The 26,870-nt window shown below is 38.7% G+C and overlaps 2 protein-coding genes across 2 annotated transcripts; both read right to left on the bottom strand.

Annotated features, from left to right (window-relative positions):
- Window positions 1–48: 48 nt before the first annotated feature.
- On the bottom strand, window positions 49–2,044 carry LOC138340707 (probable carboxylesterase 120). The gene is made up of 2 exons (XM_069292645.1): window positions 1,231–2,044; window positions 49–647 (listed from the first exon to the last, which is right to left on the bottom strand). Exons 1-2 carry the CDS (start codon window positions 1,748–1,750, stop codon window positions 184–186), a joined length of 984 nt encoding a protein of 327 aa, XP_069148746.1. The 5' UTR covers window positions 1,751–2,044; the 3' UTR covers window positions 49–183.
- Window positions 2,045–16,281: 14,237 nt separating this feature from the next.
- LOC138340522 (uncharacterized) lies at window positions 16,282–24,652 on the bottom strand. Its single transcript, XM_069292250.1, has 7 exons — window positions 21,123–24,652; window positions 20,349–20,877; window positions 20,054–20,247; window positions 19,819–19,969; window positions 18,264–19,728; window positions 17,644–17,828; window positions 16,282–16,512 (listed from the first exon to the last, which is right to left on the bottom strand). The coding sequence occupies exons 1-7, from the start codon at window positions 24,650–24,652 to the stop codon at window positions 16,282–16,284; spliced, it is 6,285 nt and encodes a 2,094-aa protein (XP_069148351.1).
- Window positions 24,653–26,870: the final 2,218 nt, after the last annotated feature.

Below are 26,870 nucleotides of genomic sequence, written 5' to 3' on the forward strand. Positions count from 1 at the left end.
GTGATGATATTATGTCTTTAAACTTACAAATTTAGTAGATATTAGAACTAACTCAATCCTAGAAACTTTTATTCATGAGAAAAATATAACAACTTAAAGTAATCTTACACACAAAGGAATGCATACTATACACTCCTCTCTTATTTGCACAAAAGGAAATATAACAAAACAAACTCAATACTTTTAATTTTTAGTAGCAGATATGAGATCCCTAATGGCATCAAATAAGACTGCAGCCTTAGATGGCTCAAACAACTCAATAACATGGTAACCATCTCCAAAGAGCTTGAAAGTTTTTACACCTTTCTTTTCAATAAAATCAGCAAAGTTGCGCGAGGCATCGATTAAAGGATCTTCAGAGACACCGGTGACAAGGATCCCCCAGCCTCGTGTGATCATATCATCTAAATGCTTTGACCCTCCGTTAAGTAATGGGTTGGAATATTCATGATCATGATCTAGTGTTCCTTTTGGTAAGGACAAGTCAAACATCTTATCAATTGCTTGAAATGGCAAAGTTGGATCATCTTTTAGCTTCTCTTCAGATTCTGTCCTATTTTTTCCACTGAAATATGGTTGATGCAAGATAAGCCCTTTGATCTTCACTGGTTCTAGTTTTTTGTCTGAAAAAGATGCTACGCGTAACCCTGTAGGTAAGGGTGACAAAATTAGCCCATAAAATTATAATTAGTTCAATACATATAAATTTAGACGGTTAATAAAAGGGATGTACTCTAATCAAAGCTAGCTAATCTCCTTATTATTCCCTCCTTACCTAATATATAGTTTGATTGAGCACATAGTTACAGAAACTTAAAAGGAATACTTTACAATGTTATCAAACTAACCTTAAAAAGAGTACACCTAATGTAGACTTCTTGCCAAATAAGTGGGACTCAACAAGCATAAACTATTTGACAATATTGTTAAATATTTGTCAACAAAGAAAATGTGATATAACTCTTTTTTACTGATTAAAAAGAAAACTAAATCATATAAATTGAAAGAAAGGAAGTAAATGATACCGTTATCCCAAACCTTTTTTGTCGTAAATTTACGCCACCAGTTTGAAAATACTACACATCATGATATTTTAATTTGAAATCATAAAATTCAAAAATTTAGTATCCAGTTAAACTAAGATACTTTGTTACTATAATGAACATAAATATATAGAGAATTGAATGTATCAATTTTAAATCTTGAATCCAAATAACTCTAACAAAGTACCTGCATGGTAAGCCAAGTTTCCACCAGAACTTGATCCAAAAAGATAAACATTACTCAAATTAGCATAATTTTGAATCCATTCATCTTGAGTTGATTTAATCCAATTTAACCCATCTATGGCATCATCGTAAGCTGCAGGAAGTCGATTTTCAGGGGCCAAACGATATTCAAGGGCAATAATCATCGCGTCAAGTTTCTCAGATAGTTGTTGACAAAATAGATCCGAACCATAACTATTAACATGAAAGAAGACAAAGCCTCCGCCATGATAGTAGAAAATAACTGGCAATTTATCATCGTCATGATTTGCAATTATTCGTCGTGGTACGTAGATTCTCATCCATGTTTTTTTATTGCTGTCTAGGTCTACATCCTTAGATATGACTAAAGAAGTACCATTGGGATCAAAATTGGCTTGTGTGAGGGGTTCAGGTTGACGTTTAATTGTATCATTTGGTAATTCTTCAATGTTCAAAAATGGATTGTCAAAAATTGGACGAACAAATTTTTGGCTAGACATAATTATTGATCACAAAAATATGTATTATAGGAAGTTAGCTATATATTAGGGGTTATATATAAGAAGAAGAAGAATATTACTGACAAGTGACAACTAGGAATTATTATATTGAAAATTGCAATAATTATGTGTAATTTTTTTTTTTTGAGATGCAATGAATTCATATTTTTCTTACTTTTTAACTTGTCTTTCTTTATCTCACTCCGTACTCTCTTTTCTCGTTCACATCTCTTCTTATGTATATGTATTTCAGAATATATCTGATATCTCAGATATATGTATCTTGTGTGATTTACGTATATTTTGTGGAAGAGAAATATATATAATATCAAGTTATTTGACTTAAGAAATGATAGTTGTTTTTCTTGACTTTAAAATATTTAAGGAATTTTAAGTTTGATTTTGATTGCTTAAATAAATTCAAGGTAGGCTGCAGATCCAAGTGTTGATGATATTCCTAGAGCTACATTATAAAGAGAGAAATTGAAGTTCAGTCTGGGGCTGGGGTACATTCGAGAATAACACTCTCAATAAAAAAAATTCATATAGATTCAAAGCTTGAACTCGACTCAATACCTCTTAATTATATGCACTTGTAATTAAAGTTGGTGCTTGTGAAATATTTTATGAAAAGAGTTATGAAATGGAGTTGTGGTTTTACCTTCATGAATAAAGTAAATTATAATTATACTGATGGACTAAATTCTTTATCCTATTATACTGATTGATAAGACATAATATAATTATTTTTTTTCGTATATATTGTTAATTGGACGAATTAATGATAAAGTAATTATGAGGTTTATTTGCGTAAAACTCCTCTTAATTTGTGCTTTGAGAAAAGTAGATATATTCATGACAACTCGAATTAAATACTCATGCAATAGTTATGGATATAATTATTGGATTGTATATTAGGAAAAATTGATTTACTTTCGAGAAGCAAGAAAAGTAGAAGGAAAAGAAATGTCAATTATAGTGTGCGATAAAAGAAGACAACATAAATGGATAACTACCACCCGTTCTGTCTCAGTTTACGTGATATATTTTAGATTTCGAGATTTAAATATGTTTATTTTTATCATAAATTTTTTATGTAACTTTTAAATATTTTGAATTATCAATTACTGTAACTAATACTTTTTACATAATTTATAACTATATAAATATTAAATATCTTACGAATAAATTTTTGATTAAATTTAAACTATTTAAATCTCTAGAATTGTATCACATATAGAGTGAGTATGCAATTTGATTAAATAATATATAAGTTCACGTATCAAAATGTAAAGTCTAAAGTGAAAATATTTATTTATGGTAGATTTCATTTGATTAGTAGTCGTCTTTCTTGACTATGATATAATAATAATAATGTGGCCAATATAACATTTCATTTTCATTCATCATTCATAGTCCTATCTCTTGACTTAATTAATTTACTCTGCTTTTACTATATTAAATTTTCGATTTTTATGAGGCGCAAAAGTCACTGAAAGAGAAAAAATCAAATTGAAAATTTATATTTCTCGAATAAATATATTCGTGCTTTACACGGTCATTAATTTATGCGTAACTCATAACAATTTTACTATTTTAGAAGCTTATAATTATATATATGTTAGTTTGCATTATTAACAATTTTATCAAAATTTGGTGCGTTCAAATGCATGTATCTCATGATACATGAGGTCAAAATTAAAAGTGTAACCTGTTCTTGATATACTGTACTCAAGTGAATTTGCATGTATTTGAGATATCTAGACAGATCTCGCTCCTACTCTCATATCTCGCTCGCGTATGTATCTGGTATCCCAGATATATGTAAATCATGCTAGATACATGTATCTAATGTGTATTTAGTCATGTAATTTGCATATATATCTGTGACAAATAGACAAATCTCGCTCGCTTCTCTCCTGTTCTCGATTGTCTCTCTCCCTATTTTTGTGTATCTAGTAGCAAAAAAATTATATGTATCTGACTTGAAGTCATGTATATGTAAATACATCTTGACTCGAAGTTTGGTATAACATTATTATATAATTAAAATAAAATATAATTATTTCAAAGTATGTATGTTTGTGTAATTAGGTAGTTTTTTCTGCCATAATACTTATTTTACTTTTTCATGATAGTTAATACACGTATTTTAGCAAAAATAATTAAATTGATAGAAGCCAATGTGATGCTTATTAAATTTGTTGAAATTTTATACATAAAAATATGTTCAGCCATTTAAACTTGAAGGCAACTTGCAACATCAATATAATAATAACTCATACGAGGTAAAAGAAAATCTTCCATAATGAAGAAATAAAAGTTAATTAAATTCCAAAATATCTTACCAAAACTTTATTAATACGTTTATTAGATTCAGGAGCGAAGCTAAAATACTTATAACGTGAAAAATAACTTAAAGTTCCTATGGACTCTTTCCAAGTATTAATAATAGAAGCGTTTATTGAAACTTATAAGGAAAAAAAAGATTAAAATTAATTGATATTTCACAGAAAAAAAAAAGTCATCAAAACAATTTACTACTACTAAAATGGAGGAAAGAAACAACTTTTCCATTATAAAACCAAAACTAGACAGAGTTGGTTATTATATATACTATTATTATCTATATTTTAAAAATATTAGGTGTCTTATTAATAATTAAGAGTTTTCTATTATATATTTAAAAAAATACACTTTTAGATATATACGTAGTTTTGCTACCAGATACATTAACGTAGAGAGAGAGGCGAGCGAGATGGAGAGAAAGGCGAGCAAGATTTGTTATGTATCTCAGATACATACGAATTACTCTAGATACATACTAGATACAACATCTACATATCTAGTGTGATTCACTTGTATCTGGATATCAAATACATATGAGAATGGCGAGAGAGATATTTTATATATATAAAATACATGTAGATCCACTTGGATACACTATGTCTAGAATAAATAACATGCAAGTTTAACTCATGTATCCAAAGATATATGTATTTGGACACGTCTAAAAAAAGAATGACTTAGTTTTCTTTTTTAAATTAAAACATTAAAAATTACTATTCCCTCCGCTTAAAAAAGAATGACTTAGTTTCCTTTTTTTGTTTGTTTAAAAAAGAATAACTCGAAAATTACTCTTCTTCTACTATTCAGACCTAAAATGCCTTGACGTCAACCTTTTTGAATCTATTTTGCCCTTCATCTTTAACAATCTAAATAATAACCTCAATTAACAAATTAATTTATGACGTATCACTATCCTATTTAATTAACGAGTATTTGTTTAGTCAAATATCTCAATTCTCTAAACTAAGAAAATTGTCTTTTCAAAAGGAAAAAATAATACTGCCAAAAACCTTTGCCAAATCTCAATTTGATGATTTCTTTGGGAATAAGCTTTATAAAGTAGTATACTTATTTAAAAACAGATTTTTTCTTGGTAAGAACCTATCCAGATGATGTCAAATTTAATATAGATGGGTTTTTTAATTATTATTTTTATTTTATTTTAAGGAAAGTGACAAATTAATTGGCATTGATGAAGGTTGAGAACAATTGTTAGCATTTTAGATCTATCCACTTTAGTGTAGCAACAACAATATTGCAGATCAAAAACTTACAAATGCAACAACCAATGGTTACCATACTACAATAAAAATGATAATTCGCGGTATTGAATTTTTAATTGGCGCTAAATATATATTTTTAGCGACAATTGTCACTTTTTGTATATGTCTCTAAAGCCTTTAGCGACATTGAAACTAATGATACTTAACTAGTACCAGTAAAAACTTTAACACTCTTTCTTAACTTAGCGTTCAATAGAATTGTAATAGAAAGATTCATTACTAGTTAACAAGGACACATATATTTATGAATCACTAAATTTAGAGAAAATGATAAAATACCCTTCGATTTATATTCAAATTTTTAATAACACACTTATATTATACAGGAGTCTTATTATCCCAATAAACTATTTTAAAATGGACTCATTACCCCCTTGAAAGTTGATAACTAGCCATCTGCCTTGTGGTGAGGCACACGCCTTGACACGCCTTCAATCTTTTTGCAGCCCTAATTTTTTTTTTGAAAGATTGATTTGAGAAAAATATTAGGGGATACATTGTGGGTCTTCTTTTTTTTAATCTTCCTCACAAGGTGAATTTGTCGGGCCTCCATCCTTTTCAGCATTCTCATATGCGAAATAATCGTTACCACCTCCACATCCACCTTTATCACCTCCCTAATTTACATCAAAATTCACACCTTTGCACATCTTTATCATCTTCATTTATAATATCTCCAAGTTGTTCATGATTTCCAACCCCATTAGTTTCATCATCACCTTCCTCATGATTTTTTCCTCCTCTAATTCTTTTTATTTATTTAGGTAGATTGATTTTGCAAGAGTATTACATGACTTTGTAAATTTATTTGCAATCAACAAAAAAGAATTCAATAAAAACGGTGGTGGAAACAACGACTATGGCGGTGGAAAGTCTTATTTTAGAGGTGGTGAATGATGAAGAGATTTGTTTTATATTGCTATGGAGAAGAGTAAAAATAAATAAAAAACATAAATAATTAAAAATGCATATATTTATTAAATAAATTATATATAAAGTTTTCGTAATAATTTTTAATGAGTGGCGGATCTAGAATTTAAACATTATGAGTGCTTTGAATGTGGAGGAGTGAAATTATGAAAAATAAATGTTAACAATAACATTCAAACCCTGGTTCAACAACATTAAAATAGTCTTAAGCACCCACCCAAAAGCCATTACGCTAATTTGATCATTTATTCATTGGGTGCTTTATGTTAATTTTATACAAATTTCACTTAATTTCTACATCGATATATATATTCTGTAACAAAGTTTATAGGTGCGCGAGCACCCGACTGTAACATCTCGTAAACCGAAAAATATCTTGGAAATTTCCCAAGTGTAAAAAGTTAGTCTTTGGTCATTTTTCAAACTTCCATAACTTTTAACTCAGGATGAGTTAGGGTTAGTTCTTAATATGGTTGGAAAGTCCTTGAAGAGATCTTTCCAACATTGTCAAGTTTGAGCATTTTTGGTGTCGTAAAAGGGATATATGACAATCGGAAGTTGGGATGTTTGATTGAGGAAAGTCCAATACGAATTTTAGTAAGTGCAAAATAGTCTTTTCGCCCTACTATTTCCTAATTTGTTTTAAGGGTTTATTAGGAATAAAACTAAGTGTTAAGTCAGTTTTAGAAAATTGCAACACGCTTAGGGCTTGGGAGAAAAGAGTAGAGAAGAAGTATAAAGGAGAAAAGACCAAGAATTCGTCAAGAACACCAAGATCTTCGAGTTGAATTTGTTGGGGGTGATCCCTATAAGGTATATGAGATCGTTTTGTGTTGGGTTCTTTCACCCACACATCAACATGTTTAACTCAGTGCATTTAGAGTAGATTGAATGATGGACATCGTAGTTCTTAATAAATAATTGTTGAATTCTCGTTGTTTGAGTTGAAGTATACTTTTAGTTGTTTTGATTCGTGTTTCCGGGCTGTTTTAAGAGGCTAATCGATTGGGTATTGAGAATATTAGTGATCATAACTGTTGGGGAAAAATTCATGGGATTTTAGAAGGGTTAGAGATGAAAATCGGAGAAGAAAAATCGAAAATCCCGTCTGATAGGCCTAGGGGCACCTATCCAACAAGAGCCCCTAAGGACAGAATTTGGTGCGCTGCGCTAGTTAAAGCGCCCGAGGAAGTGTCTGTCCGTCAAGCTTTGGCGTCCCGCACCTCTCAGAGCGCCAAAGTCACCTAGAGACCCCATTTTCCCTCATTTTTTCGTACTAGTTCCTAAATGATGTACCTATGTCTCTTAGTTGATAACAACACTCTAAAGCACACCAAAAAATCATGAAAATCATCCATAAAAATGAGATCATGATCCTTGAATCCATAATCCAATTCAAGAAAAATTAAGATCAAAGTAAAAGAAGTTAAAAAGTCAAGTCTAAAAGTTAAAGAGCAAGTCAAAGTAAGTTCTTAAAGTTTTCAAGAGTCTTAAACAAACATTTTAATTTTGGTTTAAGGCTCAAGATACAAGTTGAGCAAAGATCAATGAGTTGAGTTAAATCTCAAGAGTTATTAAGGAACTAAGTAGTCCCTAAGAGTTACAAATGTTTCACATTTTGAGAAAAGAAAGGAAGCTAGATTTCCACAGAGCCTTTGGCTAGTTTTAGAAAAAAAGGAACTATGAATTACAAGAGAGCTTTTGAAGATAAGTTTGAGTAATTACCTCAAACCAGAGAAATAGTTGTTTTAAGAACACATGAGCTATGTATTTTGGGAGTAGTATTGAGCACCGATATGGGGGGGGGGGGGGGGGGGAGAGTTCATAACAACTCAAGTCTCCATAAACCATGTAGCCAACATGGACAGAGAAATGATCATACTTTTTAGATGATTCCTTAATACTTTTTAGCACAGACTAGTGGATCCACTTAGTAGTTCATGTTCTATACCGACGGCAAGGTATAGAGCAGTCCTCTTGCAACGTGATGTAAGACGTTGTACAACCGCTTAAGCTCATGGTGATGGTTGTCGGTTAAAGAATCGCTCACAGAAACTATATTACTTTCATTATAAGTAAAATTGAGTTTGTTATCAAATTATCTCTAACGAACTAAGTTGTTTACACTGTTTTGCAAGTTTTATTATATATATATATATATATATATATATATATATATATATATATATATATTGCATGTGTCCTTATTGCTTTATATTGAGTTAGTATTTCATGAGTCGAGCAGAGCCAAGATAAGTTCTTCTTAATCCTTTCAAGCTTTAAGTTGTTGTTTAGCATTACAACTTGCATACTCGTACATTCAATGTACTGATGTCAGTTGGTTTGCATCATCTTATGATGCAGAGCAGGTAACCAAGATCAGCACCCAACGCCTCGGTGATCCAATTGAGCATTTGTAGTCAATGGTGAGCCTCCTTGTGTTCTGGAGGCCACTTTTATTTGCTTTCTAGCATTTCATTTATAGGATGTTGTGGGGTCTGTCCCAACATCCAGCTTAGTGTTTTGGAGACTTCATAGACAGTCAGGTAGTCAGTTTGAGTATCTTTTTTTAACTGCAGATGTTTCGCTATGAGAATTTGAGTGCCATTTTGGCCAGGCTATTGTGTATTAATTATTTTTTTCAAGAATGTTTTTATTTCATATTTGGCCTAGGTTAAGTCTTCTGCTGAGTTAATAAGTCAGACCAAGGATTTGTCAAGACCAACAATGGTCATTGGGTGCTGAACACTTCCAGGGTGTAGTTTCGGGGCGTGACATCGGTGGACTTCATGCGGGACCGCCCCTATTTTTATGTTCACTCTCTCAAAGAGAGTGAAATACACCACATTGTCAACTAAACATGTTGGGAGATAATTATTACTATTATAAACAGTTCAGGTGAGTGATCCCTTGTAAAGTTAAAGTATATGTTAGTTAAAAATCCAAAAATAGATTAAGGGGACTTTTGACCATTTCATTCTAAATTTATAATAAATAGTATATATAAAGTCTCTTTCAATTATGTATTTGTCCTTTACAAATTAACTCAAAATTAAACTCTAAATAATTTAATATATTACAAAAAAAAACTAATAATAAGAACTCTATATTGTTAAAGAATACATATGTTGAAAAGGAAGTTGTTTCGTAGTATAGAAAATACATGAATCTTTGAAAAGGAAGTTGTTTCGTAGTATAGAAAATACATGGATCTTTGCTTTCATTATATTGCAATTAGTTAAGGAGCATTTGTATATGAGAAGGTTTAATTCAAAATTTTGAGGAATAATATCAGTAATTATATTGGATCTGCACAAGTTATTGGATCATAATATATTACTTAAAGAATTTTATTTGACTCGATTTAGTGTCTCACATGTAAATATATGAAAAAGGATAACTCTCGTGCAAACATGTCTAAATTTAGATATATTCTTTTCTGTTATAAGCCGAATAATATCTATAAATATATATTTACAGGTGCATGCAAATTAATAAATTTGGGTGTAATTTTCACTATTAATTCTAAATTAACTGTAATTTAAAAAGCTTAAAACTTAAAATCGTATTTACAATATGTTAGAGGACCCAAATATGATATGAATTAAATATAATATATACATAGTGATTTCTTGCATACGTGTTGCATTAAATATGAGTTTGATTGGTTAAAACAAAGGTTTGAAAATCTTAATTTTAATATAGATTTTGTATCTATAGTTAATTCGGATAACTAATAATTAACTATTAATATGTTAAAACTGATTGTGATTGCAGTTGGTCATAACAATTAGAATTGTGTTTACAATTTACAACCATTTGATTTTCTTTTAAAAAAAAATTAATTTAGAGCATCAAACTCTTTTTATTTATTAATAGAGTATGTACAAGCATTGGCCAATCCAAAACTAAGATAAGCCCAAAAAAGAAAAAGTCCAACCCATTAAAATGAACCTTTAGATATTTATAAAGAAAAACCTAAAAAATTAGGGTTCATAAATTTGTGCTCCTCTTCAGTATCCCCTATACTGCTGCTTGGAGCTTTATTGAATTCCACCTTCCTCCCCCATTTGTTATGGGTCTTAATACCTTTCTCTTCTTCTTCCTAATATCATCCTTGCTTAGCTTGCAGCGATATGTTTTTGTATTTTTTTCTTCATTAATTTCCCTCAATTTTTGACTTTCTCCATTTCAATGATGGAAACTTAATCCGGTGATGTAGTGGTTGTCTAAGATAATTCTTGTAGAGGTGCCTAGTCCAGTGGTCTGGCTCTCAATTCCTTGTAAGTAGCTAATGGTATCTCATTTCTTCTTCCCTTGTTTGTTGTCTTTCCTAATCACATTTCTACATCTGAGCAGAGCTAGGTGAATGCTATTTTTTCAAAAAAAAAAAAAGTTCTTTGATGTTTTTATCTTCCAATTCTAACCAACAAACTTGTTTTTGCTTGGAGAGAGATGATTTGGTTGGATATGTTCCTCCAGTGAGACTTGATGCTGCATTTTCAATGTGGAATTTAAAGAAGACTTGGTCATTGATTCTTCAGGTTTTTCCTTTCTGATGATATTCTATAAAGTGACTTATTCTTTTTATAATTAAAGAATTAACACTTTTGATCTAGTAAATTTTGAATAATTGAAAAGAAATCATCAATTGTGTACGCATATTGAGCCAAATTATTTTTTGTTTCAAATCTTATGAAACCCTCATTTTCATGATATATACTACTATTTAATATCATGTAATAATGAAATAGTGTTCCTCTATGTTGTCATTTGCTTTATTTCTCTAGGTTGTATTTTCAAATTAGGTATTAGCGATTTTTCTAAATTAATAATCTTTCTTTCGTTGCTTGGAAGTTCATAGAAGGTGAAAAAACATTGTCGTCCAACCCTTTCAAAGGTTACATTAGTAAATTAATTTCCTTTCTGAAAACATGTTGAAGTCTCACATAACATAACTGAGCTAGATACTTAATGTGTCCTATTATAGTTGAAATCTACCACAGACCCAAATTTAAGAAAGAACTCGAATAATGCCTAAAGAATCAATCTTAAAAATCATCTTATTGAGGCTCATAGAAACACAATGATAAATGACCTTTTGATTGCATTGCTTCTACCTCAATATCTGTTATCTAATGAATTTCCTCCACTTGAGCATATATAAGATCTCTTTTATGATTACTGTTTTATCGAAAAAGTGGTTTTCGAAAAAAGTTTATTTTTCGACTTTTGGGAGTCGCCACTTAATTTTGAGAAAATTAAGAAAACTTGATTTCAAATAATTAAACAGAAAATTGTTTGAAAACTTTTAAGGGTTCGGGATTCCTATTAATGTCTTAGGAAGGTGTTAGGCACCTAAGACACTCCGCTAACTTACGGTTATCCGGCGATTAACTTATTTGACTATTATTTATTTTAACTTTGCAATTTTGAAATCATTAAACTTATGAGAAATTTACTTAGGCGAATTTTCAGATTTTAAAGCTCTTTAAGTTCAAACTAACTTAGAATTTGAATTTTGAACATGTTAGAGTTTTAAACAAAACTTACGAGTTGAAATATTTATCGTTTTGCGATTCCATTTTAGTTTTGAGATTTGATAAAATAGAAGGCGCTTCGAAGGGGGTTTGGAGTTTTCTAATCTTAAGCTAACGACATTCAAAATAAAACGTAAACAAGTAGCAAAGAGAGATAGAGAGAGAGGGGTTTGGGTCCAAGTTTTCGGGTTCTGTTCGCCTTGACCGAAATTGGACCCACCTGTTTTGGATTTTGACCCGTTCACCTGTCCTAATCTAAACAATACAAGATAAAATACAAGAACGTAAAAAACGACAAGGGCTTATGCCCATTACAAAATAAAATAAAGGAAAAGTCTTCTAGTGCATTTTTTCAAGTTCTTCAATCTTCAAGGCGTTTGGATGGGTTGACTCAAAAGGGAGCTGTGAGTCTTTACGACTCTCCACCAATGCAAAGGGGCGTGAGTTCATGACGGAACTCGAACGGATTCACATGCAAAACAACAAAGGATTAGTATTTACCGAACAAACGGATAACTCTTTAGGGCAAGCTATTAATGTCAAAATGTGACATCCCCAAACTTATCCATGAAATAAAATAACAATACACCAAGGAAGACAATATTCAAGAAAACACGTGTAGATGGAATGAAACTTAACTAAATGCGTCAACTAAGCATGTCTCACACAGGCCAAAAGAACATAACGGGACTTGCACACTATATAGCGACTAGAGAACAATGACTAATTTTCTCATGGCTATAGCAAATGGATAGAACATAAAAATGAAACAAACGAACATCCGTAACAAAGCTATGCTTCAAACTAGACGAGCATTACATTCATCCCAATACCCTCTACTGGAATCTACCATTTTCTCGGCACAACAGGTAGAACAGCAGAACAATAAGACGAAACACAATGGATAGACAGAGACAACAAGATTCCCTATTTTTTCTCCCCCTTTTTTTAGCAGTAGAGGAACAAACCCAACAAATAAAGAAAACTACATGAATATCATCTCTCGCGTAACATCAGAACCAGACGCGACTTTATCGACAACGATTAGATACTAACATGAGGAGAAATAAAGATGAAAACAAGGAGCAGCGGTCGAAGCATAGCAAAACCAAATGAGAAACTACATGTATATCAGATTCTGTAAGGACAGAATAGCGAAGCGCATTCGCAGCAAGACATATTTGCGAGGGGGGAGATTACCTCTTAGAGTGCGGCGAACGGGGGACGACGAGCAGGAGCGAGACGAACTTCCACACGCGAACCACGAACAGAGCCTGAACACCAATCCGATGTTCCGTCGATGACAGCAAGAACGAAAGAACTTTCCCAAGGCTTGAACTGTTCTTCGTATCCGAACGCCTCTGAAATTTTGATAAAAATCTTTAAATATTTAACGATTCTTCAATTCCGAAAATTCCAACCCCTCTTCTGAAGGAGAAGAGGGGTTTAAATAGAAGGGGAGAAAGGATTTCGGAAGAGAGAGGGCGGGAAAACGAATTCGAAATTCGAAATCATACAGCTGGTTTTTTGCACCCAAGGCTTCCAATCTCTGAAAAGAAGCCGAAATATCGGTCTGCCACAACCGCGAACGCAGGCCTGCCATCCGCCGAAAGCAGGTCTGCTGCGATGGGTGAAGGAGGAGACGTTGGGGTTGTTGGGGGTTCTGTTTTTCTGCGTTTTTGCAGGCTGCGATGGGATGGGGAGAGAAAGGGAAAGGGAAAGGGAAAGGGAGGGAGGTCGCGTGAGGGAGACAAGAGCGTGGGGAGATGAGGGAGAGAGCGAGCGTGGGGGAGACGCGGGTTTCGCGTCTGGGCCTGTTTTCTCTGCGTTTTCTGGTGGGGGTTCTGTTCTTTTCCAGAAACGTTGGGGGAAGAAGGAAGGGGAGGCGGGTTTGGATCGGGTTATTAGGGGACTGGGCTGGGTCGGTTTAATAAATAAAAGGGTTGGGTCGATTTTAGGTGGGCCGGACGGAGGGGAGTAATTGGTGTGGGCTGGATTAGGAATTAATCTAGTGGGCTGGCATGAGGGATTTGGGCCTGGGATATTTAAGTTAGTGTTGGGTTGAGGGGTTTTTATTGGGTTGAGGGGTAATTGGGCCTGGGGACGTAAATGGGGTTGGAATGGGAGAATAGGGCCTCAGAATTAGGAATACTTAAGATACACACATATACATATACATATATGTATGTATACATATATTCTATTTTCGCAAGATTTAAAAAACTAATTAACTTTAAATAATTTGAAAAACCCACGAAGCTCGATAATTAATTTATACCAACGCGGGTCAAAAATTGGGTGTCAACAACTGTCCCTCATTTTACTTGGGTTGATGCAAGCAACTCGAGGAAAATGAAGTTGACCGAACCAATTTTGACCAACTCCCTTCGCTTTTAAGAAGAAGGATTTGACAAAGAGTTTAGGAATTATGGCCGAACCCTTGCAAACGGGTCTCCTACATATCTCAGGCTATATGAGAATTCAGGCCACTTGTAGTTCGATAAGCTTGATTTACCGCACGATTTCAAAGAATCAAAAGCCACCTCGACACCGAATTATGAAGGTATCGAAATGCTCGAGAATAGAATTCGAGAGCGAAATGTTGGAATATAGCCGAGTTTTCAACATTGAATCCGCCTACATACCCCTAAACCTTCGGAATCAGGCTGTGTGTAGTTCGACTCGATCGTTGGAAAAGGAAAACTATTATGCTAGCTAACCTTCGGTTTTGGACGAGTGACACATTAAACGAGTATGAAAAAGAGGCTTGCAACCTCTTAGCCATGAATGTGGAGCTCTTCACATCCATAGGTAAGAACTTACACGGACATAATTTCCAAAGCTCTTGGCGCATTGTCACTCAGATTGGAAACTCGCCCCCGATAAAACAAAACTTCCGGACGCAAGACGGAAACTGACAGAAACTAAAGAAAAACCCGCATGTTTTGAGAGGGTGGTTCGATTGTGGTGGAAGTCGCTCCTCTGCTCGCGTCCTAAGAGTTTGACATTCCTCTTTAGACTATGTCCCAGTTCGCTGCTAAGAAAAAGTTCCACGTTGTGCTGCATCCTTTTTGATGTCGTCCGCACCTGTGGTTTTTGGAGAATTCATCCTTTCGGATGCTCTCGACAAAACTAAGATAAAACTCATTAGCTTAAAAATGCAATTAGGATGGGAGACAGTGTCTTTTTACCATGTCGACACTTCCTTGTTCTCCTCAATATTCGACGTCGACTCGATCGGTCTGACATCTAGCAAATACAGCTTATGCTTTGTGCTTTGTAAATAAAATCTTCAGGGTATTCTTCATTTGATGCTAAAATAAACAAATAAATGTTGATGCGATATTGATGTCTCTTTTGTTGCTATCTTCGATGCTCTTCTTGATGTTTTCTTTTATAAAAATAAGGAATGTGGTTGAGGCCAATGGATAAATATTGCTCTTTCTTTATCCATGTATGTCCTCTTGCGGGGCATAAATATCATCCCGCAATACGTAAATTCCCGCGAGATATGAATCTTCTCACGATGCATAACTTTCAGCGAGAAATAAAATCTTCTCGCGATGTGCAAATTTAATGACTCGCGATGCATGATTTCCGCGATGCATGATTTTCGCTATGCATGAATTCCAGCGAGGCATAAATTCTTCTCGCGATGTATAAATTTTGACGAGGCATGAAATCTTCTCGTCGTACATAATTGTCAGCGAGGCATAAAGTATTCTCGCGATGCATAAATTTTGACGAGGCATAAAATCTTCTCGTCGTGCACAATTAATGACTCGCGATGCATGATTTCCGCTATGCATGATTTTCAGCGAGGCATAAATTCTTCTCGCGATGTATAAATTTTGACGAGGCATGAAATCTTCTCGTCATGTATAATTATTGGCTCGCGATGCATGATTTCCGCGATGCATGATTCCGCGATGCATGAATTCCAGCGAGACATAAATTCTTCTCGCGATGTATAAATTTTGACGAGGCATGAAATCTTCTCGTCATGCATACTTATTGACTCGCGATGCATGATTTCCGCGATGCATGATTCTGCGATGCATGAATTCCAGCGAGGCATAAATTCTTCTCGCGATGTATAAATTTTGACGAGGCATGAAATCTTCTCGTCATGCATGATTATTGACTCGCGATGCATGATTTCCGCGATGCATGATTCCGCGATGCATGAATTCCGCTATGCATGGTTCCGCGATGCATGATTCTTCAGTGTATAAATTCGTGATTCATGAATATTTATATCGCCCCCGTGAATAGTAACGATAAGATGATCTCCAAATAATACATCGACTTGATCAATAATAATAAAATAATAATTGCATAACCGTCTCTTCTGAGGTAATGCATGGCCTTGATCGACAATAATCATCTTGCTTTGATAACGCAATGCAAATAGCGCTATCTATAGAAATCACGAAATCTTCGCTGAGATTCCCGTTTGATTCACCTTTGAATCTGACTGGATATTTTGTAAATTTCCCATTGTTGAGAATGGTTTGAAATAAACAAACACATTCATAAGCATCCTGACGCAAACGATATTCCCGCTTTCAATAAAGTCACTGGTTTTGGAGATAGTTTTCTCCTTCTCCGTATTCATAAGTCGGAAGAATTCGGCCGATTTTGAAGCGAAGCTATAAACCTGCATCCACAGAAAAATTGTCAGTTTTAAACATACTGATCTGTGTCGATCCCTTCGGTTGTTTGCTCCTTGTCTTGATGTCTCCGGTTGATTTCCCGATTTCCCGACTCTTGATAAATAAGAAAATATCTTATGCCAAAACAGATGAAATATAAAAGGGAAATTTTTAAGAGAAACAAGAAATTTTTTTTTTTTAAAAAAAAATAGTATCTTCAAAATGTCACTGCCAAGTCATGTCATGTCAGGCTTAACGAGCTTCTTTGAGTCCGACGCTTGTCGAATGAATTTCAGAGGCATTCCGGACTTGTAGGGAAGTCCCATGAAAAAATTTTGAGGCTATCCTCAAAATTTCTGTCCCAGTTTAGTATCTTGCTCCCCTTTCCATTGTAATCGCACAGATCTCGGAATTTTTGAGATCTTCTCAAAAATTCTGTCCTAGTCGCAAATTCGAAATGTCTTTAGTTTGATCCGCTGAAGAGAAGGTTCCTTCTGGAGAATTTTTTGAGTCCCTCTAAAAAATTCTGTCCCAGTTTCTATTGTAGAAGGGGGGAATAGAATTTACGAGATATATGACCGAGCCCTTGTGGCGCCTACGTATCCCGTTGCGGCAGGAATCAGGTCAAACGTAGTTCCCCTTACAGGTTAACAAGAACAAATTTTACAAAGAAACCGACCGAGGCCGACATAGGCCGCCTACGTATCTCATTCTTGAGAATTCAGGTCGAACGTAGTTCAGGTACAAAGAAATAGTAAAGGGGGTAAATGGGGTGACCGAAGCCGACATAGGCCGCCTACGTATCTCGTTCTCGAGAATTCAGGTCAGACGTAGTTCGTTACAGGAGGGATAAGAATTCAAATTCGAACAAATACAAGCAAACAGAAGATTACAAGTAAATGATGGAAAATGCAAAACGAACTTCACGCGTAATATCTCTTGACAGCATCTGAGTTGATAGGCTTGGGCCATACAGCGCCATCCATCTCTGACAAGACTAAAGCACCTCCAGATAGTACTTTGCGAACCATGTAAGGACCTTGCCAGTTAGGTGCGAACTTTCCTTTGTGCTCGTCTTGATGAGGAAAAATACGCTTAAGAACCAACTGACCAACTTCAAAATTTCTGGCTCTTACTCTTTTGTGAAAAGCGCGAGTCATTCTTTGTCTATACAACTGGCCATGGCAAACAGCAACCATCCTCTTCTCATCAATCAAAGCTAGTTGATCAATCCGTTTGCTAACCCACTCAGCATTACTTAGCTCAGCTTCTTGGATGATCCTCAGTGACGGTATCTCGACTTCAACAGGTACGACTGCTTCTGTTCCGTATACTAGCAAGTATGGAGTAGCCCCAGTTGATGTTCTGACCGTCGTTCGATAACCCAGTAGAGCATATGGCAACATTTCATGCCAACCCCGCTGCTTGTCAATCATTTTCCTCAGAATCTTCTTGATGTTCTTGTTGGCGGCCTCTACAGCTCCGTTCATTTGAGGGCGATAAGCAGTGGACCTTCGGTGAATAATCTTAAATTGTTCACATATCTCTTTCATCAGATGACTGTTGAGATTTGCACCGTTATCCGTGATGATGGATTCTGGAACTCCAAATCGGCATATCAGATTGTTGCGGACAAAGTCGGCCACCACTTTCTTGGTTACCGATTTGTAAGAGGCTGCTTCCACCCATTTGGTGAAATAATCGATGGCAACCAAAATGAATCTGTGTCCATTAGAAGCGGTTGGCTCTATAGGACCGATGACATCCATTCCCCAAGCTACAAATGGCCAAGGTGAACTCATAGCATTGAGTTCGTGAGGTGGCACCCTTATCAAATCTCCGTGCACTTGACATTTGTGGCATTTTTGCACGAATTTGCAACAGTCATTCTCCATAGTCATCCAGAAATAACCAGCTCGAAGAACCTTTCTTGCTAAAGTAAGCCCATTCATGTGTGTACCGCAAACTCCAGCATGTATCTGTTCAATAAGCCTCACGGCTTCAGCAGCATCTACACATCTTAAAAGACCCAAATCTGGAGTCCTCCTATACAAGACTTCTCCATTCAGAAAGAAACTAAGAGCCATACGACGTATCGACTTCTTTTGATTAGATGTGGCGTCTTCTGGATATGTCCCAGACTCCAGGTACCTCTTTATGTCGAAATACCAAGGCAAACCATCTGGTTCTGATTCAACATGTGAACAATGGACCGGATGTTCCCTCAAGTCTATATCCAACGGGTCGATGTAATCAGTATCTGGATGTTTGATCATTGAAGCGATGGTTGCGAGAGCATCAGCTAGTTCATTCTGTATTCTGGGAGTATGTTTGAACTCAATCTTGCGGAACCTTTTGCACAGATTTTGGACGTACTGTACGTAAGGTACAATTTTCGGGTTCTTCGCAGCCCATTCTCCTTGGACCTGATGAATCAGGAGGTCTGAATCTCCAATAACCAGTAGCTCGCAAACATTCATGTCAACGGCCATTTTCAAACCGAGAATGCAAGCTTCATACTCAGCCATGTTGTTTGTGCAGTTGAATCGTAGCTTAGCCGCCATAGGATAGTGCTGACCAGATTCTGATACCAAGACTGCTCCAACACCTTTACCCTGGTGATTCACCGCTCCATCGAAGAATAGCCTCCAACCTTGATAAGCTTCAGAGATATCTTCACCCACGAATGACACTTCTTCATCGTGAAAATATGTCTTGAGAGGTTCATACTCTTCATCAACGGGATTTTCCGCAAGATGATCGGCCAAAGCTTGTGCTTTTATTGCCTTCTGAGTCACGTACACGATGTCAAACTCACTCAACAGCATTTGCCATTTAGCTAACTTCCCGGTCGGCATCGCTTTCTGGAAAATATACTTCAATGGATCCATTCTGGAGATAAGATATGTAGTGTACGACGACAAATAGTGCCTCAGCTTCTGGGCAAGCCACGTCAGAGCACAGCATGTTCTCTCCAGCAAAGTGTAGCGAGACTCGTACGGAGTAAACTTTTTGCTTATGTAGTAGATTGCCCTTTCTTTCTTCCCTGTCTCGTCGAGTTGACCCAGTACACATCCAAAGGCATTATCTGAGACAGATAAATACAGCAACAAAGGACTCCCTTCTCGTGGAGGAACCAATACTGGAGGGTTAGACAAGTAGCTCTTGATAGCGTCGAAAGCGGTCTGACACTCCTCAGTCCACTTAGTTGGGGCATCTTTCTTCAGCAACCTGAAGATAGGCTCACATACCACCGTCGATTGTGCTATAAACCGGCTGATATAGTTCAACCTCCCTAAGAAACTCATCACCTCTCTCCTCGTTTTCGGTGGAGGTAACTCTTGAATCGCTTTGATCTTGGAAGGATCGAGCTCAATACCTCTTCTGCTGACTATAAATCCCAACAACTTCCCAGCTGGGACTCCAAAAGCACACTTGGCGGGATTTAGCTTCAAGTTGTACCTACGCAAACGTTCAAAGAATTTTCGCAGGTGTGTCAAATGATACGAACTCTCGCGGGATTTAATTATGACGTCGTCCACGTACACTTCAATTTCCTTGTGAATCATGTCGTGGAAGATAGTCGTCATGGCTCTCATGTAAGTGGCACCGGCGTTTTTGAGCCCAAATGGCATCACCCTGTAGTGATATACCCCCCAAGGTGTGATGAAGGCCGTTTTCTCCGCGTCTTCTTCATCCATCAGAATCTGGTGATAACCCGCGTAGCAGTCCACAAATGACTGCATCTCATGTTTGGCACAGTTGTCAATCAGAATATGGATATTTGGCAACGGGAAATTATCCTTTGGACTAGCCTTGTTGAGATCTCTGTAATCAACACAAATCCTGATTTTCCATCTTTCTTGGCGACCGGAACGACATTCGCCAACCAGGTGGGATATTGCGTTACTTCTACCAACCGAGACTCTATCTGCTTGGTGATTTCCTCCTTAATCTTCAGACTCAATTCAGGCTTGAATTTCCGAGTCTTTTGCTTCACCGGCTCGAACCCTGGGTTGATAGGCAGCTTATGAGATACGACATCGGTACTCAGCCCCTGCATGTCACTGACCTCCCAAACAAACACATCGCTGTACTCGGCAAGCAAATGCACCAGGCTCACCTTCTGAGTTTCATTCAGGTGAGTGCTGATCTTAACCTCTTTGACACATTCTGAATCTCCCAAATTCACCGTCTCTGTTTCCTCCAGATTCGGCTTATGTTGATTCTCGAACTGCCGAAATTCTTCTACCACATAGTCTGGTTCCCCACTTTCGTCGTCGTAGTCGTCAGCCTCGTCGTCATTTGCCTCATTTTGCTCGTTTAGCTCGTGACATGACATGACGTTGGCGGGTTTGTAACTTACGTTACTGAAATCATAAACAGACAAAATTAGAAAAGTAAAATATAACAAGCAATCGAATAAACAAAGTCAAAATAAGGAGGCTTTCATTTAAATTGAATCAAAAATGCAAATTTGGGTCGTGGCACAAGGCCGTGTCGCCCTTTAAACAATCATAACAAAATTCAAAATCAAGAAATGCAGAAATGGTGGGTCTCGGGCCTCTTCCGAACGACCACCGATTTTGGCATGCACAAAATAACTCCATTCTACCACAGAGTTCGGGGCATCAGGATCGGCGTGGACGTCCAATTTTGCAGCATCTCCCCTGGTTCAGCATCACGAATGCCTGCTGGCTCAGCCTCCTCCTCGATGACGGCGTTGATCTCCTTGAACAGGTCACAGATTCCTTCCCCATCGTCTGCAGACTCGGCATGCTCCCGGACTGGAAAGGAGTGATAGAGATGTGGGATCGGCTTAGTCAACCCTTGATCCTTTCTCCTCTTCATCTTCAAATCATCATTTGTGGGGATGTACCCCAAACCATACTTTGATCCTATAGCAAGGACCGGAATTGGCTCGATGATCCCTTGTGCATTCCTTCCTAATCCGAAACCTGGTTCGAATCCGCTCTGCAGCATTACCGTGGCAATCATTTTGTACACGGCCGGCATGGGAGTCTGTGGTGCCAGGCCCTCATCGGTGGCATTTACCAACTCCACTGTGTAGAAGTCCGAAGTTTGCGGCGTCTCGTCCAAGATCGGCACCTGCTTACCTGAATGGCTCCTTTCCCCGTGAATAACTAGTTCTTCATTTCTCCATACTAGTTTTATCACTTGGTGAAGAGTGGAAGGGATGGCTCCAGCCATATGAATAAATGGCCTTCCCAAAAGGAGGTTATAGCTGGTGTCGATATCCAACACCTGGAATTTTGCCTCGAACTCCGCGGGGCCCATTTGGATGATCAAGTTCACCGCTCCTAACGTCTCTCTCTGCACACCATCAAAAGCTCTCACATTGACCTGGTTTTTCTCCAACTTTCCGAGGTCAAACCTCAGCTGCTTCAGCGTGGACAAGGGGCATATGTTTAGGCCAGATCCGTCGTCTACCAAAACACGGTTGACGATCTTTCCGCGGCATACCACGGTGATGTGTAGAGCTTTGTTGTGGGCTCTCCCTTCGGATGGCAACTCATCATCGCAGAAGCTGATACGGTGCCCCTGAATGACTCGGTGAATCATAGCAGCTACATTGTCGCTGCTTGTGCCTGAGGGCACGTATGTATCATCAAGAGCTTTCATTAAGGCCTGCCTGTGGGACTGAGAGCTCATCAGCAGGGCCCACACAGATATCTGAGCTGGAGTCTTCTCTAAATATTTGACGATGGAATAGTCCTTCGGCTGCATCCTTCTCCAGAACTCTTCTGCTTCCCCCTCGCTTATCGGCCTCTTAGCATGGTCCTTCTTCTGTCCTCCGAGAGCAAGCTCATCAGGAGTGTAGCACCTTCCGGACCTAGTCATGCCTTGAGCCACGGTCGTTTCTATCACAAACTTGGGTTTGGGGAGAGTCTTTGAGGGCACCAAGGCAACAGCCTTTGCAGGTGTCAAAATGACAAACTCTCCTTTCTCCCTGACGCTCAAAGAAGCGACAGCCCTCTCCAAGTCTTCCTGAACAATAGGAGTAATTCTCTTGGCTTCACGCTCATCATCGTCAATTTCTATCATGTTGATGTTTCCACCCCCATGATTTGGCAACGGATTCGTGTTGACGTTTGGCGCCGCGGGCTGAAGAGAGACCACTTCCTGGTCAATCAAGTCCTGGATCTTGTGCTTGAGATTGATACAATCTTCTGTATCATGTCCAACACTGTTGGAATGGTAAGCACATCTCTGCTCCGGTCTGTAGAATCTGGAATTGACATCCACGGGCTTGGGGCCCACAGGGTGGATGTATCCAGCCGCGGATAACCTTTCGAACAATTTAGTTCTGCTTTCAGCCAACACGGTGAAGCTTCTGGAGGGCTTCTTCTCAGACCTGGGGCGAGGGGGATCATACCCGCCCTGCTGTGGGGGAGGGACTTGTTGGTAATTGCGGGCGTTTGGTCGTGGAGCTTGGGTTCTGGGGTAGGGATTTGTTTGGTGGTTTGGCCTTGGGGCTTGGTAATTTGGATGGGGGCTTTGATATGCTGGGGTTTGTATTTGATATGCGGGGAATGGCGCTTGATAGCTTGGCTGTACATTAGCGCAGCTGGGAGCGACATTCTGGTAGTGGGGAGGGACTTGATAGGCTTGGGGGTAGTTTGGAAAATTTTGGGGAATCGGGGGTGGATTCTGATACGACACAATATGGGCTTCTGGATAAGTGGGGCCGGCATTGTAGTGGCTGGAATGATTTGAGTTTGGACGGTAGGCTTGATGAGGCTGTGATGGAGGGTAAGGGCGGCCTTGGGGCCGTGGTAAGTTTCTGGGGGCCTTTCTTCCCCCGTGTGAGATAGCGTTAACCTCTTCTCTTTTCTTCCTTACCAGTCCGGAAGACCCAGGTGATGCAGACACTCGGGCTATCTTCCCCGACTTCAGGCCATCTTCAATAGTCTCACCCACCTTGACTATCTCGGCGAACTTGGCGCCGATTAATAAGATGACTCTGTCATAATACTCGGGCTCCTGCACCCGCACGAACACCTCCACAATCTCCTTTTCTGTCATCGGAGGCCTCACCCTTGCCGCCTCTTTCCTCCACCTGTACGCGAACTCTCGATAGCTTTCTGTGGGCTTCTGCTTCATCTTCTCCAAGGAGTACCGATCAGGGACTATCTCGACGTTGTATGCGAATCTGTCGATGAAATCCTTAGCCAGTGCGCTCCAACTGGACCATTGCCGAGTCTCATGTGACGTGAACCACTCCAGGGCTTCACCACACAGGCTCCGGCTGAATAACCTCATCAGCAAGGCTTCATCTTTGCCAACTCCCACGAGTTGGTCACAGTACGCTCTGAGGTGTGCCATGGGGTTGCCCACCCCGCCGAAGGTATCAAACTTCGGGATCTTGAACCCTTCAGGCAGGTTCAAGTCTGGGTGGATGCATAGTTCTGCGTAGCTTAACCCGGCGACGTCTGGAGTACATTGCAATTCCCTCATTGCCTTCCGGATCTCCTCCTTTATGTCTACCTTTGCTTCTTCCCTCGACCTCCACTCTCTTTCTTGCTCCTCATAGTGGTCCAACTCGGAGCCGTGCACCTCATGCTCGACTGGGATTGGGACTTGAAAAGTAGTTCTTTTGGGGAGGGGTGCGGCTATGGAAGGGCTTGGGACATTCTGTGCGGTTTGATAGTTTTGTGGATAATTTTGGGGATTGGTATTTTGGTTTAAGTGGGGGTGTGGTGTTTGGGAATTGAAGGCGGTGGGATTTTGGGTTTGATTTTGGGGTAGTGGGGCTATTGGAATGCTTTGGGGGTGTGGTGGTATTTGCGGAGGATTGTTTGGAAGTGGGGAGGGAGTTTGATAGGAGACCGACGCGTATTGGGGGTTTTGGGTTGTCATGTCTACCCCAGACGGGTTGTGCACGGGTGTCGATGGACGTTGCTGAGTAGGATTCGAGCTGGACGAGGGGAAGTATGTAGGGGGTCTTGCGTCGAGAAAGTTGGGGCCGAATCCGGGCGGAGGGGTGTCTTGCCTCCGTTGCATCTCCACCCTCATGTCAGCTATTTGCTGCATCAGCTGCGCAATAAGCTCATTCTGCTCTGCCGCGGTGGGCTGAGCCACCACGACATCTGTGAGGCTGATTTGTTCATTGTTGTCGCCCATGTCTGTATTTGCGTTTGATCTGGGGAAGGAATCTGCGCGACCTTTTGATCTGGTGAAGTAGTGGTGATCTGCCAGCTTTATCGACACAGATCAGTAAGAGGTACCTGTGAGGTAAAAACAACTCAAAGGCAAATTTGTTAGCGCATATTTGAGTACAAAATACATAATATCGCACAGCAAACAGATTAAACACACAAGTCGCTTTGTTTGAGGATATCTTGACCCACGAATGAGGACGGATATACATTTTGAACAAACAGGAATTTGTTTGTTTGGCGCTATCTTGGGAAATCTGAATCACGTTGAGCTATGGTCTTCTTGCAGCTGCTTTGCGACGTCCGTTGATCTTATCTTCGTATCTCCGAAACATGGAGGAGAATGAAAATTTTCTGTGATAGGGGCCGGGCCGAGAAGGCTGCCTACGTATCTCACGGGGAGAATTCAGGCCCAACGTAGTTCGGATTTAGGATGAAAATTTTCCATTCGTTCTTTCGTTGTGATTACAAGGGAATTGAAAAACGACATTGAAATTTCTAGAAGACAACATTTGGAGATTTCTTGTCTTGTGGTTGCGTCATTCCTTTCCTTTCAGACAGTCGGAAATGGAGGCTTGTAGACGATTTCTTCTTCATCATCCTCCTCAATCACTTCACGGCGGGGGCCACTGTTATCTGCTCCCTGATCACGGGCGAGGTATTTTCCGCCCTTTGGGTTGCTATGGGTCGCCAATTCCTTGTCGAGCGCCGCGCTTCTGTCCAACAACACAGCAGTCTCGATATCTATCTTCGCCTCTCTCGCCTTTCCTTCGTGTATCTCCAAACGAAGCAAGTTCGACCTTTTCCTTAGGCTTTCGGTTTCCATCTCAACCTCCTTCTTTCTCTTTATCTGTGACGCCAGATCTTCATCCAAGGTTGTGACCGCAGCTTTGTAGATCGCCGTGGTCATGTCTACTTTGAGCCCTTCCTCCTTAACCTTCTGAATCTCTCGAGTAACTCGCTTGATTTTTCTTCGCAATTCCTCCTCAGTGAGCTCCGTCTGGACGTTCTTGCCTTTGTCCATAGCAGTGATTCGACTTTCCTGAGATGATAGAGCGGTATTTAGGATTTATGGTATGGATTTTGTGTGAGAAACTTGAGACTCGGGAATTTTGGTCGGACGTTTGTAATGTTGGCTTCTGTATACTCTTTTGAATTTTGGCTAGGAGTGGGTCTACGATATCCTCATTCAAAGCAACATAACACATAAACATTTAAACAAATATATCGTGTCCTAAACATGCATGTGATCCTTTGTGCCAAGGGTAGGCCTAGCGATCTGAAGGATGTATTGCGCCATTTAAATAAGTAATTGTACCCCCGAAACAAATTTCACTAGATGTCATAGCGTTCATTACACAATCAAAATCAAACGGGATACATCTTGGGAATGGGAGGCAATGCAAATACATATATAAAATCAATCCCACGCAGGGGAGTTAAAAGTCGATGATCCAGCTCCTCTTCTGGCCTTCTCCACTTCTTCTCGGATAATGCACTTGCTGGTGAATACGTATGGCTCAGCGAACGCAGCTTTGGAAGATGTTGGTACGGCTCGTAAGGTGTTCATCTGCTCGTCCAAAATAGTATCCAAACGCATTAGACAAGTCCTTGTGTCAGCTAATTCTTGTGACATTACGGCCAAAACTCTCTGATTTTCTAATTCCCGGAGTTGGTATGCTTGCTCCTTTTGTTGAAATTCCTGTTCCTTCTTATGGAATTCCTGCTCCCTTCGGTCCCACTCTTGCTGAAAATGGTACGCGTGAATCTGAAGCCTTGTCTCCACGTCTTCGATTTTCCGACTCGTGTGCGGTGTTGGATCCACTACACCACGCAAATCATTGTGCAACCATGTCTTGTATTCGTCGACATACCCAGCTCCATACCTGTCTTCGGTGACCTCCCACTTCATGTTGACGCGTCCGGCCCATTCCTGGAGGATAATTTTAGCGAAAGGTATTTTGTCCTTCTCGTTGTAATCAACAATGAAAGAGCTGGCATCTCCTTGGGCGGGTATGATTTGGACTTTCCCAAATTGCCGCATTACTCGCGTCGGGTTGTAAGGACGCAATCCTCTGATTCCGGGAAGGACTAAAAGTGGCAATTTGGCCCCTTGGGCTGCTATCATCTGAGACCTGAAGCTCGGTAATACCCATTGTATGTCTCCTTCTTTCAAATTGTAA

This window comes from Solanum lycopersicum, chromosome 12, assembly GCF_036512215.1.
Source record: "Solanum lycopersicum chromosome 12, SLM_r2.1".
Taxonomy (NCBI): domain Eukaryota; kingdom Viridiplantae; phylum Streptophyta; class Magnoliopsida; order Solanales; family Solanaceae; genus Solanum; species Solanum lycopersicum.

What these genes read in the sequence shown, in the direction of transcription:
- LOC138340707 (XM_069292645.1), bottom strand. Translation starts at nt 1,750, where the DNA reads ATGTCTAGCCAAAAATTTGTTCGTCCAATTTTTGACAATCCATTTTTG. An exon ending in AAACTTGGCTTACCATGCAG is followed by an intron (nt 648 to 1,230) that starts GTACTTTGTTAG and finishes CCTTACCTACAG; the next exon opens with GGTTACGCGTAGCATCTTTT.
- LOC138340522 (XM_069292250.1), bottom strand. Translation starts at nt 24,652, where the DNA reads ATGGGCGACAACAATGAACAAATCAGCCTCACAGATGTCGTGGTGGCT. An exon ending in CACCGAAAACGAGGAGAGAG is followed by an intron (nt 19,729 to 19,818) that starts GTGATGAGTTTC and finishes AGGTTGCTGAAG; the next exon opens with AAAGATGCCCCAACTAAGTG. An exon ending in CTCGCGCTTTTCACAAAAGA is followed by an intron (nt 16,513 to 17,643) that starts GTAAGAGCCAGA and finishes CTGTGGATGCAG; the next exon opens with GTTTATAGCTTCGCTTCAAA.